The sequence below is a fragment of the Tinamus guttatus genome, unplaced genomic scaffold (assembly GCF_059628265.1).
Source record: "Tinamus guttatus ecotype Peru unplaced genomic scaffold, ASM5962826v1 Tinamus_guttatus_pri_ptg001270l, whole genome shotgun sequence".
NCBI lineage: Eukaryota > Metazoa > Chordata > Aves > Tinamiformes > Tinamidae > Tinamus > Tinamus guttatus.
The window spans coordinates 1-17671 of record NW_028289804.1 but is presented as its reverse complement, the minus strand read 5'-3'; the positions used below and the strand labels follow the sequence as shown (position 1 = coordinate 17671).

At 64.0% G+C, this 17671-nt stretch overlaps 2 protein-coding genes across 3 annotated transcripts; both read right to left on the bottom strand.

Annotated features, from left to right (window-relative positions):
- Positions 1 to 3762: 3762 nt before the first annotated feature.
- On the bottom strand, positions 3763 to 9059 carry SLC39A14 (solute carrier family 39 member 14). 2 transcript variants are annotated; one of them, XM_088538891.1, is made up of 8 exons: positions 8814 to 9059; positions 8549 to 8735; positions 7714 to 7883; positions 5811 to 5933; positions 5371 to 5544; positions 4889 to 5096; positions 4218 to 4402; positions 3763 to 4138 (listed from the first exon to the last, which is right to left on the bottom strand). In XM_088538891.1, exons 1-8 carry the CDS (start codon positions 9057 to 9059, stop codon positions 3992 to 3994), a joined length of 1440 nt encoding a protein of 479 aa, XP_088395017.1. In that variant the 3' UTR covers positions 3763 to 3991. The 2 variants fall into 2 exon arrangements, with proteins under 2 accessions (XP_088395017.1, XP_088395016.1); XM_088538890.1 differs by lacking the exon at positions 7714 to 7883 and adding an exon at positions 6438 to 6607.
- Positions 9060 to 15016: 5957 nt separating this feature from the next.
- On the bottom strand, positions 15017 to 17614 carry LOC148590541 (piwi-like protein 2; the record flags this gene model as incomplete). Its single annotated transcript, XM_088538900.1, has 8 exons — positions 15017 to 15173; positions 15438 to 15545; positions 15624 to 15877; positions 16428 to 16533; positions 16608 to 16696; positions 17029 to 17148; positions 17222 to 17323; positions 17426 to 17614. Coding segments are annotated over 8 exons (1125 nt in total), but the record flags the coding sequence as incomplete, so codon positions are not given.
- Between the last annotated feature and the right edge of the window lie 57 nt (positions 17615 to 17671).

Here is a 17671-nt window from a genome sequence, read left to right as displayed (position 1 = left end):
GACCCGCTCGGTGCCCAAGCGGCGGCGGCGGCTCCGCGGCGCTGCCCCCCCCTCCCCCGCCGCCTCAGCACCCTCCTCCTCCGCCTCCTCCTCCTCGCCCCGCTCGCGCTACTGCGCACGCGCCGCCGCCGCGCCGCGCGCCTGCGCGCTCCGCCCGCCGCCGCGGCCGGGGCGGCTCCGCGCATGCGCCGGGGCGAGGCCGGCGGCTCCGCCCGCCCTCACGTGGCCGGAGCGGCCGCCCCCTTCTCCCGCCGCCATCTTGGAGGGGAAGGGGCGCTGTTGCTAGGCGACCAGCGGCCTACCGGGCCCGGGACCAGGACCGGGACCAGGACCGGGCCCGGTTGCGGGGACCTTCGAACCCGCCCGGTCCTCCATGCCCCCCCTACCCACCCTTGCGCACAGCCCCGAGCCATCCCCTCCAAGGCAGGAGATCCCCCGGCCAGCACAGCCCGCGTTGTCCCTGCAAAATGTGGGCACCCTCCTGCCCGCCATCCACCCCAGCACCAGCTCCAATGTGCGCCCGGCTCTTAGAGCAGCTCCGCTTTGCTGCCGTTGGAGCAGGTGGGGGCAGACGGTAAAAATAAAACAGCGTCCCCCCTCCCAGGCAGCACAGATTGGGAAATGAAGTGCTTCGAGCAAAGGTTTTGCAGGGCGCCGTCAAACCCAACAGCTTGCGCCTTCCTCGGCATATGTGCAAGCGAGGGGAAAAAAACCACAAGGCACTTGCTTGAAATAGCAAGAAATTCTCACCTCGGCTAGGGACTGAGTTTTTGGCTGAAACAAGCAGCAATTGCAGGGTTTAACCTCTCTGCTGGGAGGGGTAACTATATTTGCATGTGTCCATCAAAACAAGGGGATTTTGTAACAAAAAAAAAAAAAACCTCCCTGGCGAGCATGAAAGAGAAGGGAATGGGATGGGAAGTGCAAGGAACCGCAGGAAGAGTCAAATAGCGACTTTTGTGCAGCGCACACAGAGCACTTTTATCAGGGCTGCCAAAGCACTCGGTCAACTCCAAGAGGCATAAACAGCGAGCCAAATTTATACCGTAACCTTTCTTTATTCCAGCAGAATTCGTTTTAAAAACAGCCATAGCATTTCAAGGTTTGTTTGCTTTAGTAAAAACAGGCTTTCTAAAATTGCACCCACAGCTTTGGGCCTGGCCTATAAAAAGGCTGGGGGAAATGGAGCAGACTGGGGCGAAATGTGCTTTTTTTGCGGCTGTGGAGGCAGCCCGGCCGCCAGCGCCGGGGGCCAGGCTCCCTCCTGCGAGTGAGACGGGAATACGCTCCGGCGAAGCACGGGCAGTGCCTCAAAAAGGGCTTTTCGACCCCAAAAAGGAAGGGGATGGCACAGGGGCGCCGGGGGCACCCGGCGGGGCGGGTGTCAGTGCCACCTCCCGTCCGCCGTGCCGCACTGCACGGCCGGAGCCGCGGGAAGGCCCTATTGCATCACCCGGATGGATGGAAAAATCCCGAGTACCGGAGCTGCCGCCCCTTCCCCGGGGATGCTGCTCCGCCGTGGGGATCGCTGTCCCCACGGGGACATTTGCCACCACGGCCGCCTTTCAGACCCGGCAGCACACAGAGCACGCTAGCAGTCCTCCATCATTACAGAATATATTTTATTTATGGCATTTTACAAATAACTTTTACACCTCACATGACATAAGTTATGTTCTTTGTTTCAACAAGTATTTCTTACAACACCTGAGTTATTAAAATACTGAGATGGAACTTGAGCTTCTAACCAGACATGGAAGAGGGAAACACAGATTAAAAACCCCATACGAGCTCAGGTGGTGCCACGTTCCCTTCTCATTCTCCCACTGGGCTCCATCCCCTCCCCAAAGGTTGGTACCAACCTGCCCGAGCTCGACACGGGTGCTCTGCCCTCCCGCGGTCCCAGGAAGGTCCCACAAAGCTCTCAGCAAGGAGCCTTGTTTCTCCACGGGGATTTGCACCCCTCAAGTCTCAGAGTTGATGCCGTTGGCTAGAAATCGGGTTAAAATTGAAGTGGGGAGAACACGGACTCGTGACTTCCATGCCGTATCGAGAACCTATACCAGCTCCGAGGAATCCCGGTGCCGGCTCGTCCCACACTCTCCGAAACGCAGGTGACCTCCCAGGCATGGCACGGTCCCCAGGGGACAACTTCAGGTGATTTCCCCTGGCCACCACAAGGTCTTCCTGCCCTGCACCCCTCCGAACTGCCCAGCTCAGGCAGTGCCCTCTGCCCCGTGGAAAACTGCCAGGAATACGGTGCTTTCCAAACACTTCCTTGAGAGATAAGTGGCAACGTGCACGTCGCCCTTCCAAAGGATTCGGTTTTCCCACACCACGTTATGAGGGTTGGAGGAGCTTGTCATCCCTCGGCTCCGACCCAGAAGGTGTCCTGGGGAGCCGCTGCAAAGGCCATCGCTGCCTGTGTCACCTCGCAGGCCTGTGGCACCTTGAGATATTGGTGGTCACACAAGAAATGCCACCAGTTGCCAGCTACCTAGCTCTGAGCCTGGACAAGACAAAGAAATGCCCAGAGGGGACAAATGTAGAGGACAAGTGAGGAAAACGGATGCCACCCAAAGGTGGCATCTGCATGAGAAAACAACTGAGCATCTCCCTGTGCAGCAGCAAGGGCCCAGGGCAACACATTCCCGCTGCGCCCCTGGGTGCTCCTGAGACGCTCCGGTATTTTACCTCCGGGATGCCAATGGGACCTAGCAGAGCCACCAATAGCAGAGCTGCCCATCCCCTGGGGACTAGGAGGACCCTGGCAGGGGCCTAGGGACTCAGTGAGGACCATTGGGAGCGTCGGAGGAACAAAATCCGGCTCTTACCTAAGGCAAATTGGGAGCTACAACCAGGCACCGGCTGCTGCTGGGACTGCGGCCCCATAGGTTTGGGGGCTTGTCCCCCACCTTGGGGCGGGTGGAAAGGGGGTGCAGGCTCTGAGGACACGCTGCAACCTTCCCTTTCGCCTTGCAGAGCTCAAAGCAGTTTTCACGGCACCCTTCCTCCACCTACACCTCCACCTAAGCCACCCGAACCGGCTCCTGCTTGTCAGCGCGGCCACCAACTCCCTCCTGCCGGCTGCAGAAACAGGCACAGGGGACACAGGGACCCTCGGGCGACACGGGTGGGATGGGCAACATTATCAATATGATAATAAGTCAATTCACCTAGTGAATCTGGGGAAAACCAGCCCCGAAGCAGAGTCATGAAGCACCTGCACCCTTCTCTAGATACTCCCTAAGGCTGGAAATGCACAACGTAGAGAGGTTCACGGTCTCTTTTTTTTTCTTTTTTCTTTCCAAAAAAGAAACCCCTCCCCACCCTGAACCTCTGCAAATCAGCAGCATTAGCGTTTAAAAGCAGACGTCCCATCGCAGGTGCCATCGTGTGCTTGGTCACAGTGTAAAGAGCATTTCCCCAGGCAGGGAGGCCCCGCAGGGACCTCGTCCCAGCTCTGCCCTTGCTCTCGTGCCCCTCTCTGCGGCCGCCCCGCAGGAGGAGCGGGAGGATTTTCCTCCTTAGGGCCACAGGGAGCCCGAGGGAGGTCCGATCTGCCGGGAAGCACTTTGGTCTCCCCTGCTCCGTGCGCTGCTAACCCAGAATGTCCTCAAAAACCCTCGGCCCGCGCATCACGCAGCAGCTCCGATTATAAGGCTAGAGGAGCTCCCATATCCCAACTCCATCCTTCCCAGGAGATGCGAGGAGAGGAGGGGAAGGATACGACATTGGAAAGAGATCCTCTGGTCAGTCCGGTCCTCGGGCAAAGGGGATTTAGCCCCCCCAACCCCGGAATCATAATAATATGAAGTCTGTGGAACAGTTTCCAAAGCAATGCCTCTTCTCCTGTAGTGCTTTGTGCTGTCAGTGCCCGCACAGGTACCGTCGGATGCTTGCAGCAGGAAAAGAAAAGAAGACGATTCCCCCCACCCCCCCCAAAAAAAAGAAAGGAAAAACGGATAAAAGTCTCTGCGGGCGGCCGGTCCTACCCTATCTGGATGTGGCCGGAGTACATGGTGAGCAGCACCATGATGGTGAAGCCCGTGAGCAGCCCCGCGTTCTGGATGGCGAAGGTGATGAGCGCGCTGCCGTGCTGCTCGTCCTCCCGGCTCACCTCGTTCATCTCGGGGAACTGCGGGGACAAGGGAGCGGGTTGAGCAGCAGGAATCCGCCTGGGAGAAGCCCCCGGCCGCCCCGCGTGCCGCGTTTACCATGTCGGCCAGCGCGATGTACAGGAACATCCCCCCGGCCAGGGCGAAGATCCAGTTGGCCGAGAAGTGGCTGCCGGCCACGATGCCGAAGGCCAGCCCCACGTAGCAGCAGCAGGCCGAGATGAAGTTGAAGAAGAGCGCCTGGCGGATGGTCATGCCGGCGTTGAGCAGGATGACGAAGTCCCCTGCGCGGGCGAGGACGGGGACGGTGAGGAGGGAGGGCGCGAGCGGCCCCGGAGGCGCTCGGATTCGGCGCTTGCCGCGGCTCCTACGTGCTGCCTTCCCCATTAAGCTTAGCACGAGCCTCGGCGGGTCTGCTCGTGTCCATAAAGCCTGTCCCAAACCACGGGGGTGCTAAGGAAGGAGAGGACCCGGGGCCGCAGGCGCCCAAAGCAGCGAGGTGTTGTTGGTCTTATTTTCATGTGTCTCCATCTAAATTTAAACCTCAGACATCATATTACCTCGTTATTTTTAGAGCTAAGATTACTCAGTGCAGTTTAATGCCTGGCCTTGCCCACACCGATACTGTTTATTCCATCCCACAGCCCTCCTTCTCCCGAGGAAAACAAGCGAGCGTCAGCCCCGGTACCGGTTAGACAGGGAAAGCAGCGGAGCCGGCGCTGGAAGGGCCGGACCGCGAAGCCTCGAGGCACCGCGGAGCCGCAGCGTACCCAGCTCGTGCGGAAACTCCTCGCAGAGGATGGCCACGGAGGTGCTGATGCCTTGGAAGACCGAGACGGTGAAGGAGGCGCCGATGGCCAGCCCGTCGATGAAGTTGTGGAGGCCGTCGCTGAGGGTGACCATCCACGCGAGCGTGCCGATGTCGGAGTAGCGCACCTCCTTGAGCCAGTAGCACGCGCTCTGCGCGGCCTGCAGGTCCTGCGAGACCACGGGGCACTCGGTGCTGCCCAGCCACGAACCCCGCGGCTCTACCCCCCAAAAAACTCTGCCAAAAAAACTCTCCAAAAAGCTCTGCCAAAAACCCCCAGCCGAGGAGGTTGTTTGAACCCAACAGACACCTGGGTGGATTAAATCCGCACCAGGCTGGAATTGAGGGATTTCCTGAGCCAACCAGGCAGGATTTGCCCTGCCCATGGTGGAGCGTGCTGGGTGGGTGCGATACTTGAAACCACTTTCTCGTTTACGGGCTAACCTGGACGGACAGGGAGCCCACGACGACCTTCTGGTCCCCCGCGGGGGTCTCGGCGCTGCGCGCGGGGATCATGCGGTCCAGGTCCCCGTTCTGCAGCTTCTCAGTGACGCCCTCCTCCTGGTCCTTCTTGGAGGGCAGGGCCTCGGGGCTGTAGTGGCTGTGCCCGTGGTGATGCTGCTGGCACACGGGGGCAGCGGGCTCAGCCACGGGGGCCGCCACTGCCATTGCCCACCCAAACGCCTCAAATTTGCTGCTAAAAAGCAAGCGGGTTCCTCCCAAACCTAAGAAAACCGCTGCTTGGCAGGCAGGGACCTTTCTTTGGGCCGACGACAGAGGGCAAAGGTGGCACGGGAGCCTCCAGCCTTCATCCCAGCCTTCATCCCAGCACACTGGGGCAGGACATTGACACGGCGCCCCAGGCAGTCCCTCCTCATCCTCACCTGGTCCTTCTGTTTCAGCAGCATCTTCAGGATCTTCTCGGTGAAAAAGAACAGGTAGAAGCCCCCGAACACCACGGCCGACTTGGAAACGTAGTCTTTTTCCTGAGGGTTGAATCCGAACGCCTGCGGACACGGGGAGCAAGCGATGGGCAGGCGGAACAGCCCCCAGCAGCATCTTCCATATCCCTGGGCCGCGGCACCTCTGGGGCGAAACTGCTGCTCCTGGCCTCCCTCCAAGCAGCGGCTGCTTCGGGGAAGGCGCAGAAATACCTGCGTGCACCTAAACCCGCCAAAATCCCCCAGGCAAGCAGCCTGTGCATCAGATCCGTCGATACGGATGCTAAAAACAGGCTCCGAAAGCCGCTGCCGTCTCAACACGAAGGCTACCGGCCCGCAGGGCCACAAGCCGCAGCCAAGCAGCGCCCGCGAGTCCCTTGGGAAGCCAAGGGCTGTAAGGGCTGCGAAATTCCAGCTCACGGTCCCGAGGGGCTTCCAGCCTCCCTACCTCGCTCTCCGTGGCGCGCGGCTGCCCTCCAGCTGCGCGGGCTCCCCCTGCTCCAGCGAGCGCCCGGCGCGACAACCGGCCCCCGAGAGAGAAAAGGAGCGACCCGGAGGCCCTCACCGTACCTCGGGAATGAGCTGGAAGAGGGCGTTGGAGTAGAGAGTTCCAATCGCCAGAGCTATGAAGTAGAGGAGCAGCCGCTTGTAAAAGGTCTTCTTCATGAAGGGCACCACGCTGGCCCCCACCAGGGAGCAGAGGGAGATGACGGTGACGCAGAGGAAACCGTAACCCCAGACTGCGGCGGGAGCCAAACCCACCCCGGGGGATCGGGCGAGGGGTTGTCGGAGAGGAAGGGGGAAGATCAACGTGGGGAAGGGGAGGAAAGGAGTCCACGGCGAGAGGGGAGAGACAGGAGGGAGAGGGGGGAGAGAAGAGGACATTCATTAGTGATTGCTCCTTCATCGGGCAGTGCTTGCGCGCGGGGCAGCGCGGCTCTGGAACAAGCGCTCCGGCCCTTCGGCATGGACGGGAATCCCACGGTCCAGCCGGGATGCAGCGGATGGGAGGGAGCCCCCGTCCAGCAGCACCGTCCTGCAGGCCATGGGGTTGTTCCAGAGCCACGGAGCCCGCGGGCCCCGAGCGTCCTGCACGCTCCATCCTCATCCCTGCGGAGCCCTTCCAAGTGGCTCGCTGCAGGATGGAGCGTGCAGGTGGCATCCAGCCCCTGGTACGCCAGGGAGCGCAGGGGCCGCCTTCTGCTGCTCGGGGAACAAGAGTTGCAGTTCTGGAGTTGAAAAGAAGCCGGGAAAACCCGGGATGGCGCCTCCGGCTGCTCGCGAGCACGGCTGCGCATCCAGACCCCCTTGCGTGCAGTTGGTCAACTCCAGAGCCGCGCAATTAAAACACAATTAATTTGCAATGTATCCGTCAGACCCGTCGGAGCACCAGGAAACCTCGAGCCTCACGTAAGCACAAATCCTTCTGGGAACAGCTGTCTTGCAAGTCAGCAAAAAAAGGAATCGACGAAGCAATTAAAAGTTTTAGCAGAGCCTGCGGATTGCGGAGGAAGCGCCGTTTCTTCGGGCTGCTCTCTGCACTTTTACACTCTAACCCCTTCCTCTTTTGCACGGACCTTCCCACGCTGCTCGTGCTGGTGGCCGCGTGGCTACCGGGGCTGGATGGGACGTCCCGGATGGGACAGCACAGCCGCCCGGCGCGACTCAAGAGCGTTTTCTGGTGCTCGGAGGGGCGCGAAAGCCCTGCGGAGCCCTGCGCAGGGAGCCAGCGTGGAGAGAGATCCCCTGAGCCTCAGGTCCCGGAGAGATCGGATGGATTTGGCAGGGTGGAGGCAGGGAAGAGCCGCCCTCGGGACAGGAGAGAGGCAGGGACGATCTACCGCACCTCTGGGATGAGCTGGAAGAGCGCGTTAGAGAGCAGCGTGCCGATGGAGAGCGCGATGAAAAACGTGAGGACCCGGCTGAAAAAGGCCTTCTGGGTGCAGGGCACGATGAAGACTCCGAGCAGGGAGGCCACGTTAATCATGGACACACTGAGAAAACCAAAGCCCCACACTGCGGAACGAGAAGAAACGAGGGCCAGACATTACCGAGGCTCCCGCCGCGCCGGGGACGGCCCCGGGCCGGGCGGGTGGACACGGCTCGCTCCGGGATCGCTCCGGGACCGCGTCCCCACGGCAGCGCCGGCCGCACCGCGGCTCTCCCGGTGCTCCGGGCGCTTCGGCTGCGACACAGAGCAGCGTTTCGGGGGCGGGATGAGGGGAGGAAGGGAATCGCTGGACATGCTGCCTGCCGCCGAGATACTTGGAAAAGGATCCCGGTGCCCACCCTGGCCTCAGCGGGTGGGAGAGCCGATGCCGAGTTCAGGGCGGCTCATCCAAACCTTGGGCAGCGTCAGCACCCGCCTGGGCACACGGAAGCCCGGGTGGCATCAGCTGCTGGGACAAGGCCCCGTTTGCCCAGCGGGCTCCCAACCATGCCGGATAGGAACCACCTATCCATAGGGCCTCCTCATCCAAGCACCCACGAGCTGGGCCACGGAGCAGCTCAGACCTTGGGCACACGCGGTCGGGGACAAGCCCCGCTCCAGAGCTGGAAGCCTGGAGCCAGCAGCACCACGGCACAAACACAGTGAGGAAAACCCATCCGGGCTCCCGGCAGGCTCCCATTCCATACGGGAAGGGGAGCCGGCGTCCTGCAGCTCCCCGGGCGCCGCTCACCTTCGGCCGCGCTGGGCCGGCTCTCCTCCGTCTTCTCATCCTCCTCGTTTTCCAGGTTCTCCGAGGCGCACGCCCGCGTCTCCAGCTGCTGCAGGACGGCGGGGCAGAATTCCCGCAGCTCCCTGGCTCCCAGGCGCGAGCCCTCGCTCAGGTTGTGCATGGCGAAGAGCTCCCCGGAGCCGAAGCACTGCGGAGGGAGGAGGCTCGGCATTCCCGACACGGCCCCGCCGGACGGATGGACCGCGCGCGCGGCGCCGAGCTTTACCCGGGAGAGGTTGGCGGGCCGGGACGTGTTGGTGCGTCCCACTCCCACGTCGAGGCGGTTGAGCAGCGCCTTGAGCTGCGCCAGGCTGAGGGTGCCGCTGTCGCCGTAGCGCTGCAGGACGTCCTGCAGGAAGGAGGCCGCGGAGAGCGCGGCGGTGCCGGTGCCGGCGCCGGCCCGTGCCCGCGGGCACGGCAGCAGGCAGAGCAGCGCCAGCAGGCAGCAGCCCCGGCCGCCCGCGCTCGGCATCGTGGCGTCTCTGCAAGAGAAGCCGCGCGGCGCCGTGAGCCCGGCCCGCGCTTCTCCCAACACCGGGGCCACGGCAGGGCTCTGGCAACGGGAGATGGCACCATCTCCATGGGCTCTGCCAAGGGGAGATGGCACCAGAGCCATTTCTCCCAGCGCATTTTCTCCCAGAGCACCCAGGCAGCCCTGGGTAGCCGTCACCAATGCCCACGCGCTCCCCGCGACGTCTTTCCGACCCCACCGGAGGAGGCACCAGCAGCCGCCGCTTCCCGCCCATCCCGATCGGGATCCCCGGTACCCGTTCCCGGTGCCCGGCGCTCACCGCGTGTCGATGCAGGGGGAGCTGCCGGCGCCCGGCTCCGTGTGACCGTCACCTCGGCAGCGCGTCAGGGTCCCTGCAGGAGAGAGGCCGTTCGCGAAGCCCACGGGAGCCCTCGGAGCCGGTCCCTGCTCCGCACAACCCCAGGGCCACAGGGGACAGGCTCATTAGGTTATAATTTAACTATGCTAATTGCAATGAACCTTCCAGGGCGGGACCGCAGCCGCCTTTATAGTATTTGCCTAGAATCAATCCTTGCCCTTTCTGCTCTTTTCATTTATGCCGAAGATCGATAAGAGGCGAGCGGCGGCGATGTGGGGTGCACTCGGAGCGGGGAACAGCCCGGGAAAGCGCGGGAGGCCGCGCACATCCGCCCGAGGTGCTGGAGCGGTGCCCAGGAAAAGCTCTGGAAAAAGGACTTCTTGGAAAAACTGTGTTGGCAGGTGAGGGGCAAACTTGGGATTCGCAAGGACACGTGGCGGGACGTGCCAAGAAACACGCAAACGGTGCCCGGGCAGGCGGGATCCCCGCCGGGGTCACGGTGCATGGAGCAAGCTGTCCCCAGCAGGGACAAACGTGGGGACAGCGGAGCGGCTCGCGGACCGCCCGGACACCGGGGATTGGAGGCTTTCCATGGGAGGGAAAGGTTACGGCTCGGAGCTGGCGAAAACATCGCGTGGGCCTTATCGGAGCAAAGGCAGCGCCTGGCGCGGCGCCTCCCCGGGAAGGGCGGCTGTGCCCGCGGGCAGCGGCTCCGCACAGCCCGGCACGGTTCTTCCCGGGATAGCAGCGCCCGGACGCCTCCAATACAGTCCCCAATGGCCTTCCCAGACTTGGGGAGGACACGGGCAGACCCACGGGGTGACGGAGACGGGAGCATCCCGCAGGAGGATGCTCAAGTACCGCGGCACGAGGCGTTACCCTCTCCCTCTCCGTAGGGCTCCAAAGGGCACTGGGAAAGCGGGACACAGGGCGCAAATCCCAGGAGCAAATCCCGGCTGCCCCCCAGCCGCGCTAACGAGCAGCCCGTGCCGCCGGGCGCCAGATCCCGGTCTCTTCCAAAAAGAGGCCCGGGACATTTTTGAGCTCCGGCCAAGCAATTGTTCTGAAAATAGACCTGGTCCGTTGGCAGCCCCGGTGCCAGCGCGAGCCCGCGGGGCAGCCCCGAGCCCTCCGTGCCGGCTCCCCGCGCAAGCCCCTTCCCTCCGGAGGCTCCCGCATTCCCGCGGGTTTTAAGAGCTTATGGCTTTGCCGGCTTTGTTCCCAGGGGGCTTAGCCCCTCCACAAGGGCTTAGCCCACATGCTGGGACTTAACCCCTCTCCTCCCAAAACGGGGCACGGGACCCCCGGCTCCGCAGCATCTCCGAGCCGAGCGCCCTCCCGGCACCCCGGCCCCTCCGAGCGCACGGAGCAGGAGCGCGCGGAGCGTCCCGGCGGGAAGGACGATCCCGCCGGCGGCAGCCGCCACGGCCCCTTCCCGGCCACGTCCCCCGCTCCTGCCTGACCTTCCCGGGCATCCTCTCTCCTCCCGCGCCGGCCGCTTCTCCTTTGCCCGCGCGGCTCCTGCGCAAAGGCCGTCTGTGCTGGGAGTGCCGGAGAGGAGGAGGAGGAGGAGGAGGAGGAGGAGGAGGAGGAGGGCGGCCGCGTCCCGGCTCCGGTGCCTTCGGCTTGGCCGGGCCCCAGCACCCGGCCGCAGAGGCGCCGAGCGCAGCCCAGGCCTGACCTACTTTGCGGCTGGCGGGATGGAGCGGAGCGATCCCACCCCGGAGCGCGATCCGGATCCGCTGGCCCGGATCCGCGGCCCGTTTCCCTGTGCTAACTTCACCTCCCTTTATAGCGAGAGCTATCGATCCCCCGTTGCAAAATCCGCCCCCCGCTCCGGGAAGGGGATGCCGGGAACAACTTGTGCAAAGAGAAAACACCAGCGCAGCAGCGTGGCCAGCGACACCTCGCCAGGGGCTTCCCGAAAGCCCCCGGAGGAAGCGCTCGGAAGCGGAGCAATGCCCGGAGGGGGCAGGACGGGGGGTGGCAGCGGGATCACCGGAGCCGTGGCCGGAGATGCAATCGGCACCTTCACACCCGGGAGAGCCACTGACGTCAGGGAACAATTCCCACTGGGAATCCGCTCGCCCGGAGCCCATGAGCATCGCCCGCTCTCCTGGAATCAGGGCTGCCCGGCATCCCCCCCGCAGCCTCACAGCTCCCTTCCCGCGCTCCCAGCCTCCTTCCGGAGCAGGGACACGGAACGTGCCAGCGCTGCCTGCCAGGAGGGCAGTTTTCCATGCCCGAGGGCACGTCTGTCCGCACCGGCACGCCGCGCTCACGCGCCGACAGCCACCGCTTCCTTATCCCGCCGGGCGCCATCCGGCCACCGCATCCGCCTTCCCAGCGCTTCTCCCTCTGTATCCCCCGCCTTGCATGGGGAATGGGGTCCCTGCAACCCACAGCCGGTCCTGGATCCCATAGCCCACCCCAGAGCCGGTCCTGGATCCCATAGCCCATCCCAGAGCTGGTCCTGGATCCCATAGCCCATCCCAGAGCTGGTCCTGGACCCCATAGCCCATCCCAGAGCCGGTCCTGGATCCCACAGCCCATCCCAGAGCCGGTTCTGGATCCCACAGCCCATCCCAGAGCCGGTCCTGGATCCCATAGCCGGTCCTGGACCCCATAGCCCATCCCAGAGCCGGTCCTGGATCCCATAGCTTGTCCCCTAGCCGGTCCTGGATCCCATAGCCCACCCCATAGCTGGTCCTGGATCCCATAGCCTGTCCCACAGCCGGTCCTGGATCCCATATCCAGTGCCAGTCTCAGACCCAGTCCCACAGCTGGTCCTGGACCACACAGCCAATCCCATAACCAATTCCAGCCCCAGTCCCATTTCCATAGCTAGCCCAGCCCCTATAGGTGCTCCCAGACTCCATAGCCTATCCCACAGCTGGTTCTGCACCCTATAGCTCATCCCATAGCCTATCCCGGAGCCCACACCCCATCCCACAGCCTATCCCAGACCCTACAGCTGCTCCCAACCCCTATAGCCTGCCCCGTCTCCTACATCCAGCATCACCCGTATAACGAACACCGGCCCCTATAGGCGGCTCTGGCCCCTATAGCCCCATTCTCCATCCTTGGCCCCGCGGCCGCTGCCTCCATCCCGCTCCGGCCCCGCGCGCTCCCGCTCCGGGTCGTACCTGGGACCCGGCAGCCGCCACCGCCGGGCCCCGCTCCGGCCCCGCGCGCTCCCGCTCCGGGCCGTACCTGCCGCCGCCGGCCCCGCTCCGGCCGCGCCAGCGCGCATGCGCCGCCGGCGGCACGGGGAGCGCGCCCATTGGCCCGCGCGCGCGCCCCGCCCCCGCGCGCCCCGCCCCGCCCCGCGCGCGGCACGTGGCGCCCGGCGGGCACCGACCCCCCCCCCCCCCCCCCCCGCGGGCATGGCCGGACCCGGTACCGGCCCTGGAGGGAGCCCGTAGCCCCATAGTGACCCCTAAACACCCTATAGCTCCCGTACTGACCCCTAGACACCCTATAGCCCCCATACAGCCGCCCAGACACCCTATAGCCTCCATACAGACCCCCAGACACGCTATAGCCCCATAGTGACCCCCAGACACTCTACAGCCCCTGTACTGACCCCAAGACACCCTATAGCCTCCATACAGACCCCCAGACACGCTATAGCCCCCATACGGACCCCCAGACGCCCTATAGCCCCCGTACTGACCCCCAGACACTCTATAGCCCCCATACAGACCCCCAAACACGCTATAGCCCCATAGTGACCCCCAGACACTCTACAGCCCCTGTACTGACCCTTAGACACCCTATAGCCCCCATACTGACCCCCCAGACACCCTATAGCCTCCGTACTGACCCCTAAACACCCCATAGCCCCCATACTGACCCTAATATACCACATAACCACCATACTGACCCCCTGGCACCCTACAGCCCCATACTGACCCCCTGGACACCCTATAGCCCCCATACTGACCCCTAGACACCACCCAGCCCCATACCGACCCCCAGACACACCATAACCCCCATACTGACCCCTGGACACCCTAAAGCTCCCATACTGACCCCTGCCGGCACCCTGTAGCCCCCATACAGACCCCTAGACACCCCATAACCCCCATACCGACCCATCCTGGCACCCTATAGCCCCCTACTGACCCATCCTGGCACCCTATAGCTCCATACTGACCTCTAGACACCACCCAGCCCCATACTGACCCCTAGACACCCCATAGTCCCCATACTGACCCCCCAGCACCCAAGACCCCCATACTAATACATCCTGGCACCCTATAGCCCCCATACTGACCCCTCAGACCCCTCCCAGGCACATATTGACCCCCAGACACACCATAACCCCCAGCATCCCATAGATCCCATATTGACCCCCTCAGCACCCCAGAATCCCCACACCAACCCCCCGGCATCCCATAGATCCCATATTGACACCCCCTAGACATGCCATAATCCCCATACTGACCCCCTGGCACCTCATCACTCCCATATTGACCACCCAGCACCCTATAAGTTCCATAGTGCACCCCCTCACACTGCATAATCCCCACACTGACACCCTATAGCCCCATACTGACCCTCCAGCCACCCCAGGGGACACAGGGCTCCCCATTGCAGTGACAGCCCCGCGGTGACAGCCCGCCCGTGTCCCCAGCACCTTTTGTAGCTCCCGTGGGGGCACCAAGAGCCCCCCCATCCGCCGCAAATTACAGAGCGGGATGGACCCCCCCCGGCCACCACATTCCCGATCCCGGCTCCAAGGAGCCGCCAAGGACAAGGAGCCCGTTGAGCCCCCGCTTCCCCCGGGGCCGCTGTTATTAGGCCGCGCGCCCGGGGAGCCGGGATAATTACAGGCACGGGCGCCGCCGGCGCGGGACGCTGCCAAAGTCCGCGCGCTCCGGCCGCGCTCGCAAGCGGAGTGACGGGAACGGGGCGCCCGGGCGCTGACGCGGCCGGGCAATGATTAACCGGGAAGCGGGGGGCGAGCCGGGGCGCCACGTCGCAGCTTTGGTCCCGGGTCCTTTCCCTAGGGAGCATCCCCCCATCCCGGCACATTCCCAAAGCGGCGCCGGGAAGAAGGGAGCCAGAGCAGCTGCCGGGAACAGGTTTATTGAAGCAAACGGGTGCTGCAGCTGCACTAAAACAAAGAGAAAAGGAAGGGCGGTGGGGAGGGGAATAAGGGTTTTCCAACCAATTTTGCTTTAAAATTGAGCGGTGCAGGAACCCGGGCTCAGGTCTCAATTCCAGGTTTTTCAACTCATTTCTACCACAGAGCAAGACGACAGAGCAGCCCTTGAAGAGGGGGGGTCTGGGGGTGGGCATGGTCTCCAGCAAGCAGCTGAGAGAAGTAAAAATAAATAATAAGGATAAAAAAAAAAAAAAAGTCTTCTCCTTATAAACCTGGTGCCTCTAAGCACGTGACGAACAAGGAAGGGGGAACTGGCTCTGTGAAACGAGAGCTCGCAGAAAGGAAAGGAAAACCCAAATCCGGGTGCTGCCGCTGTCCGGAAGGCAAAGGACGAGGCCCGAGGAGCGCGTGGAGGCCGGAGGAGCGTGCGGAGAGGACGCGGAGCAGGAGGCAACACCTGGAAGCGGCTCCGAGCGGGCAGAGCCGCTATAGGAAGAAGAGCTTGTCGCAGAGCTGGATGCCGGGCTCGTGGTGCAGCACCTGGCCCGCGAGGAAGGCCAGCTTGTGCGCGTACTTGCAGGGCGCGGGCGCGCGGATGGTGCCCGGCCAGTTCCAGTACATGTGGCAGAGCTTGAAGGTCAGCCTGGGCACGAGGGCAGAGCGGTCAGCGCCGCCGCACGGGCAGCTCCTTCCCGGTGCCGACGGCAGCAAATTGCTGTTAACGCGCACGGAGGAGCAGGAGGGATGGAATCCGCCTCCCTCCTTCCCCCTCGCGGCCTCCCGCTGAATCCAACCCCGTAACGGAGGCATCCGGCCCCGTGCCCGCTCATCCCGCCGGCCTCCCGGCTCGCTTGCCGGGAACGTGCAAAGGAAGCGGGTTTAGGGAGGCCGGGCGTCCCGCGCTCACCTCTGCAGGTGCTCGGAGCTGAGGCTGGCCGTGTTCAGCACACAAACGTAGCGCGTGGGGACGCTGCAGCCCTGGCGGGAGCAATGGGCCAGCAGGAAGAAATCCTCCCTGCCAAGGGGGAAAAGGGAAGGGTTGCCGGAGCCGGGCGAGCGCGTGGCCCCGCGCAGCCCCGCGGGCGCCGCTCACCACTCCGAGCTGGTGACCGTGTGGTCCACGACGGTGCCCGGCGGCGGGGACACCAAGTTCTCCGCGGCGCTCATGTAGAAGTTGGTGCTGATTTGCTTCTGCACCACCATGACCACCATGCTGGGCCGGTAGTCGGCGAAGGTCTCGAAGCACTTCTGCAGCTGCGGGATCTCGTACTTCACCACCGTGTCCAGCTGCGTGTCCGACACGCCGTCCCGGTAGATGACGATCTTCTTGGGCAGGCAGTGGTTCACCTGGAGGGTGCAAAAATCGGCTGGTGTCCCCAGAGCCAGCAGAGTGGCTGGCGGGGGACAGAGATGGGCACAGTGTGGCCGCACCAGCATGTCCTGGCTCCTCTCCGGAGCATTTTGCCCGGGATGCAAACACAGCCAGGGCCTATGTTGGAGCAACACTTGCCTGCAGCAGGGCTGAGCATTTCGGGCACGGTGCAGCCCAAGCAAACATATTTCCACACCGGTTGCAGCTCTGCTCCAAGCCTGCCCGTGGGAGACCCGCCGCAGCAAACGCCACTTCCCAGGGCGCTTCCCTAACCCGTGCACGGCACCGCGTCCCCCACGTGCAGGGGACAAGCTTGGTGGCTCAGCCCAAGCAGAGCAGCACAGCCCGGCACAAACCGCTTGGTGAGCGGCTGCCCAAGATAAGAGCGCTCCGTGGGGCTCGCCAGGCTCTGCATCCGTCCAAAGTCTGCCGGGCTATTTACCTGCTTGCACAAATTCTGCCCGACTCGTGTTTTTTTTTGCAAAACCTGCCCAAACGCTGCTGCCCCCACCCCAGGGGGGTCACCTCGTGGAAGCGCTGCAGGGCATCGGCCAGGCAGAGGCGCAGGCTGTCGGCGATCTCCTGGTGCGGCATCTGGAACACCACCCTCGAGTACCACTTGGTGAGCACCCTGGGGCAGGGAGAGGCGCCCGTGAGGACCCCCGGCGCGCGGGGCTCGCGCCAACGGCGCCGCGGGCCACGTACTGGTTGGTGCTGGCGACGAAGCCGATGACGGAGCGCATGGAGCAGCTGTGGTTGTGGTACACGTCCATGCCGACGACCATCAGGTGCTTCTGCAAAGGGCGGCGGGGACGCAGCGCTGGGGCCAGGCGCCAGCACAGGGACGGGAGAGCCGTCCCGGGCAGAGCGGCATCCCCAAGGGCTGCCCATGGCCACAGCACGGTGTCACCCGGGCATGTGGCCGCTCTGGCCACCGTCACTCAGTCCAATGGGCCATGAGCAGAGCAGGGCGCCCCTGCCACCCTGGCCAGCGCACGGTCCCTGCACCCTCCCTTCCCTGCTGGTGTTTTTGGGGCCGGAGCCAACGTCCCTTTCACAAAGGGACAAGGAGCAGGGAGGATCGCGGGTGCAGCACGGAGCGCGCGGGAGGCTCCTCGGGCCTTACCAAGGGGATGTCGATGCCCCAGAGCTCCCCGCCCAGCTTGCAGTTCATCTGCAGCAGGACCTTCTGCGCGATGCTGCGCAGCTTGCTGGCCTGGCCCGTGAGCGACTGCACGTTGATGACCTGCGGAGGAAGAGGAGGGCGAGGACGAAGGCGCCGCCGCTGCCGCCCGCGCGCCGGGGCCGCTCCCGCTCACCTGCGAGGGCACGGGGGCCTGCACGCAGCACAGCTTCTTGATGGCCCCGTACAGGTCCTCGCGGCCACCCGGGGTGATGCACAGCACCATCTGCACCTTCTGCTGCAAGGCAGGCGGGAGGGCGCGTGCAGGGCCGGGACGCGCGGCGCTGCCGGCCCCGGAGCTTCCCTGCTCGCCCCCCGGGGCTCCCGCGGCCGCCGTTACCTCGCTGGCCAGGACGCTGCGGATGGTCTTGGCGTAGGTCTCGATGCGGTCGTCCTTGAGCTCCACCCAGGCGGGCGGGTTGAGCTGCATGCCCAGGGGCCCGCACACCTTCTCCATGGTGGCCACCAGCTCCCTGGCCAGGTCGTGCACGCGCTTCGGGTAGAAGAGCACCCAGTAATGCAGGGCGACCTGGCGGGGAGGCGGGACGGGGCCGGCGTCACGAGCCGCCAAGGGCCCCACGTGAGC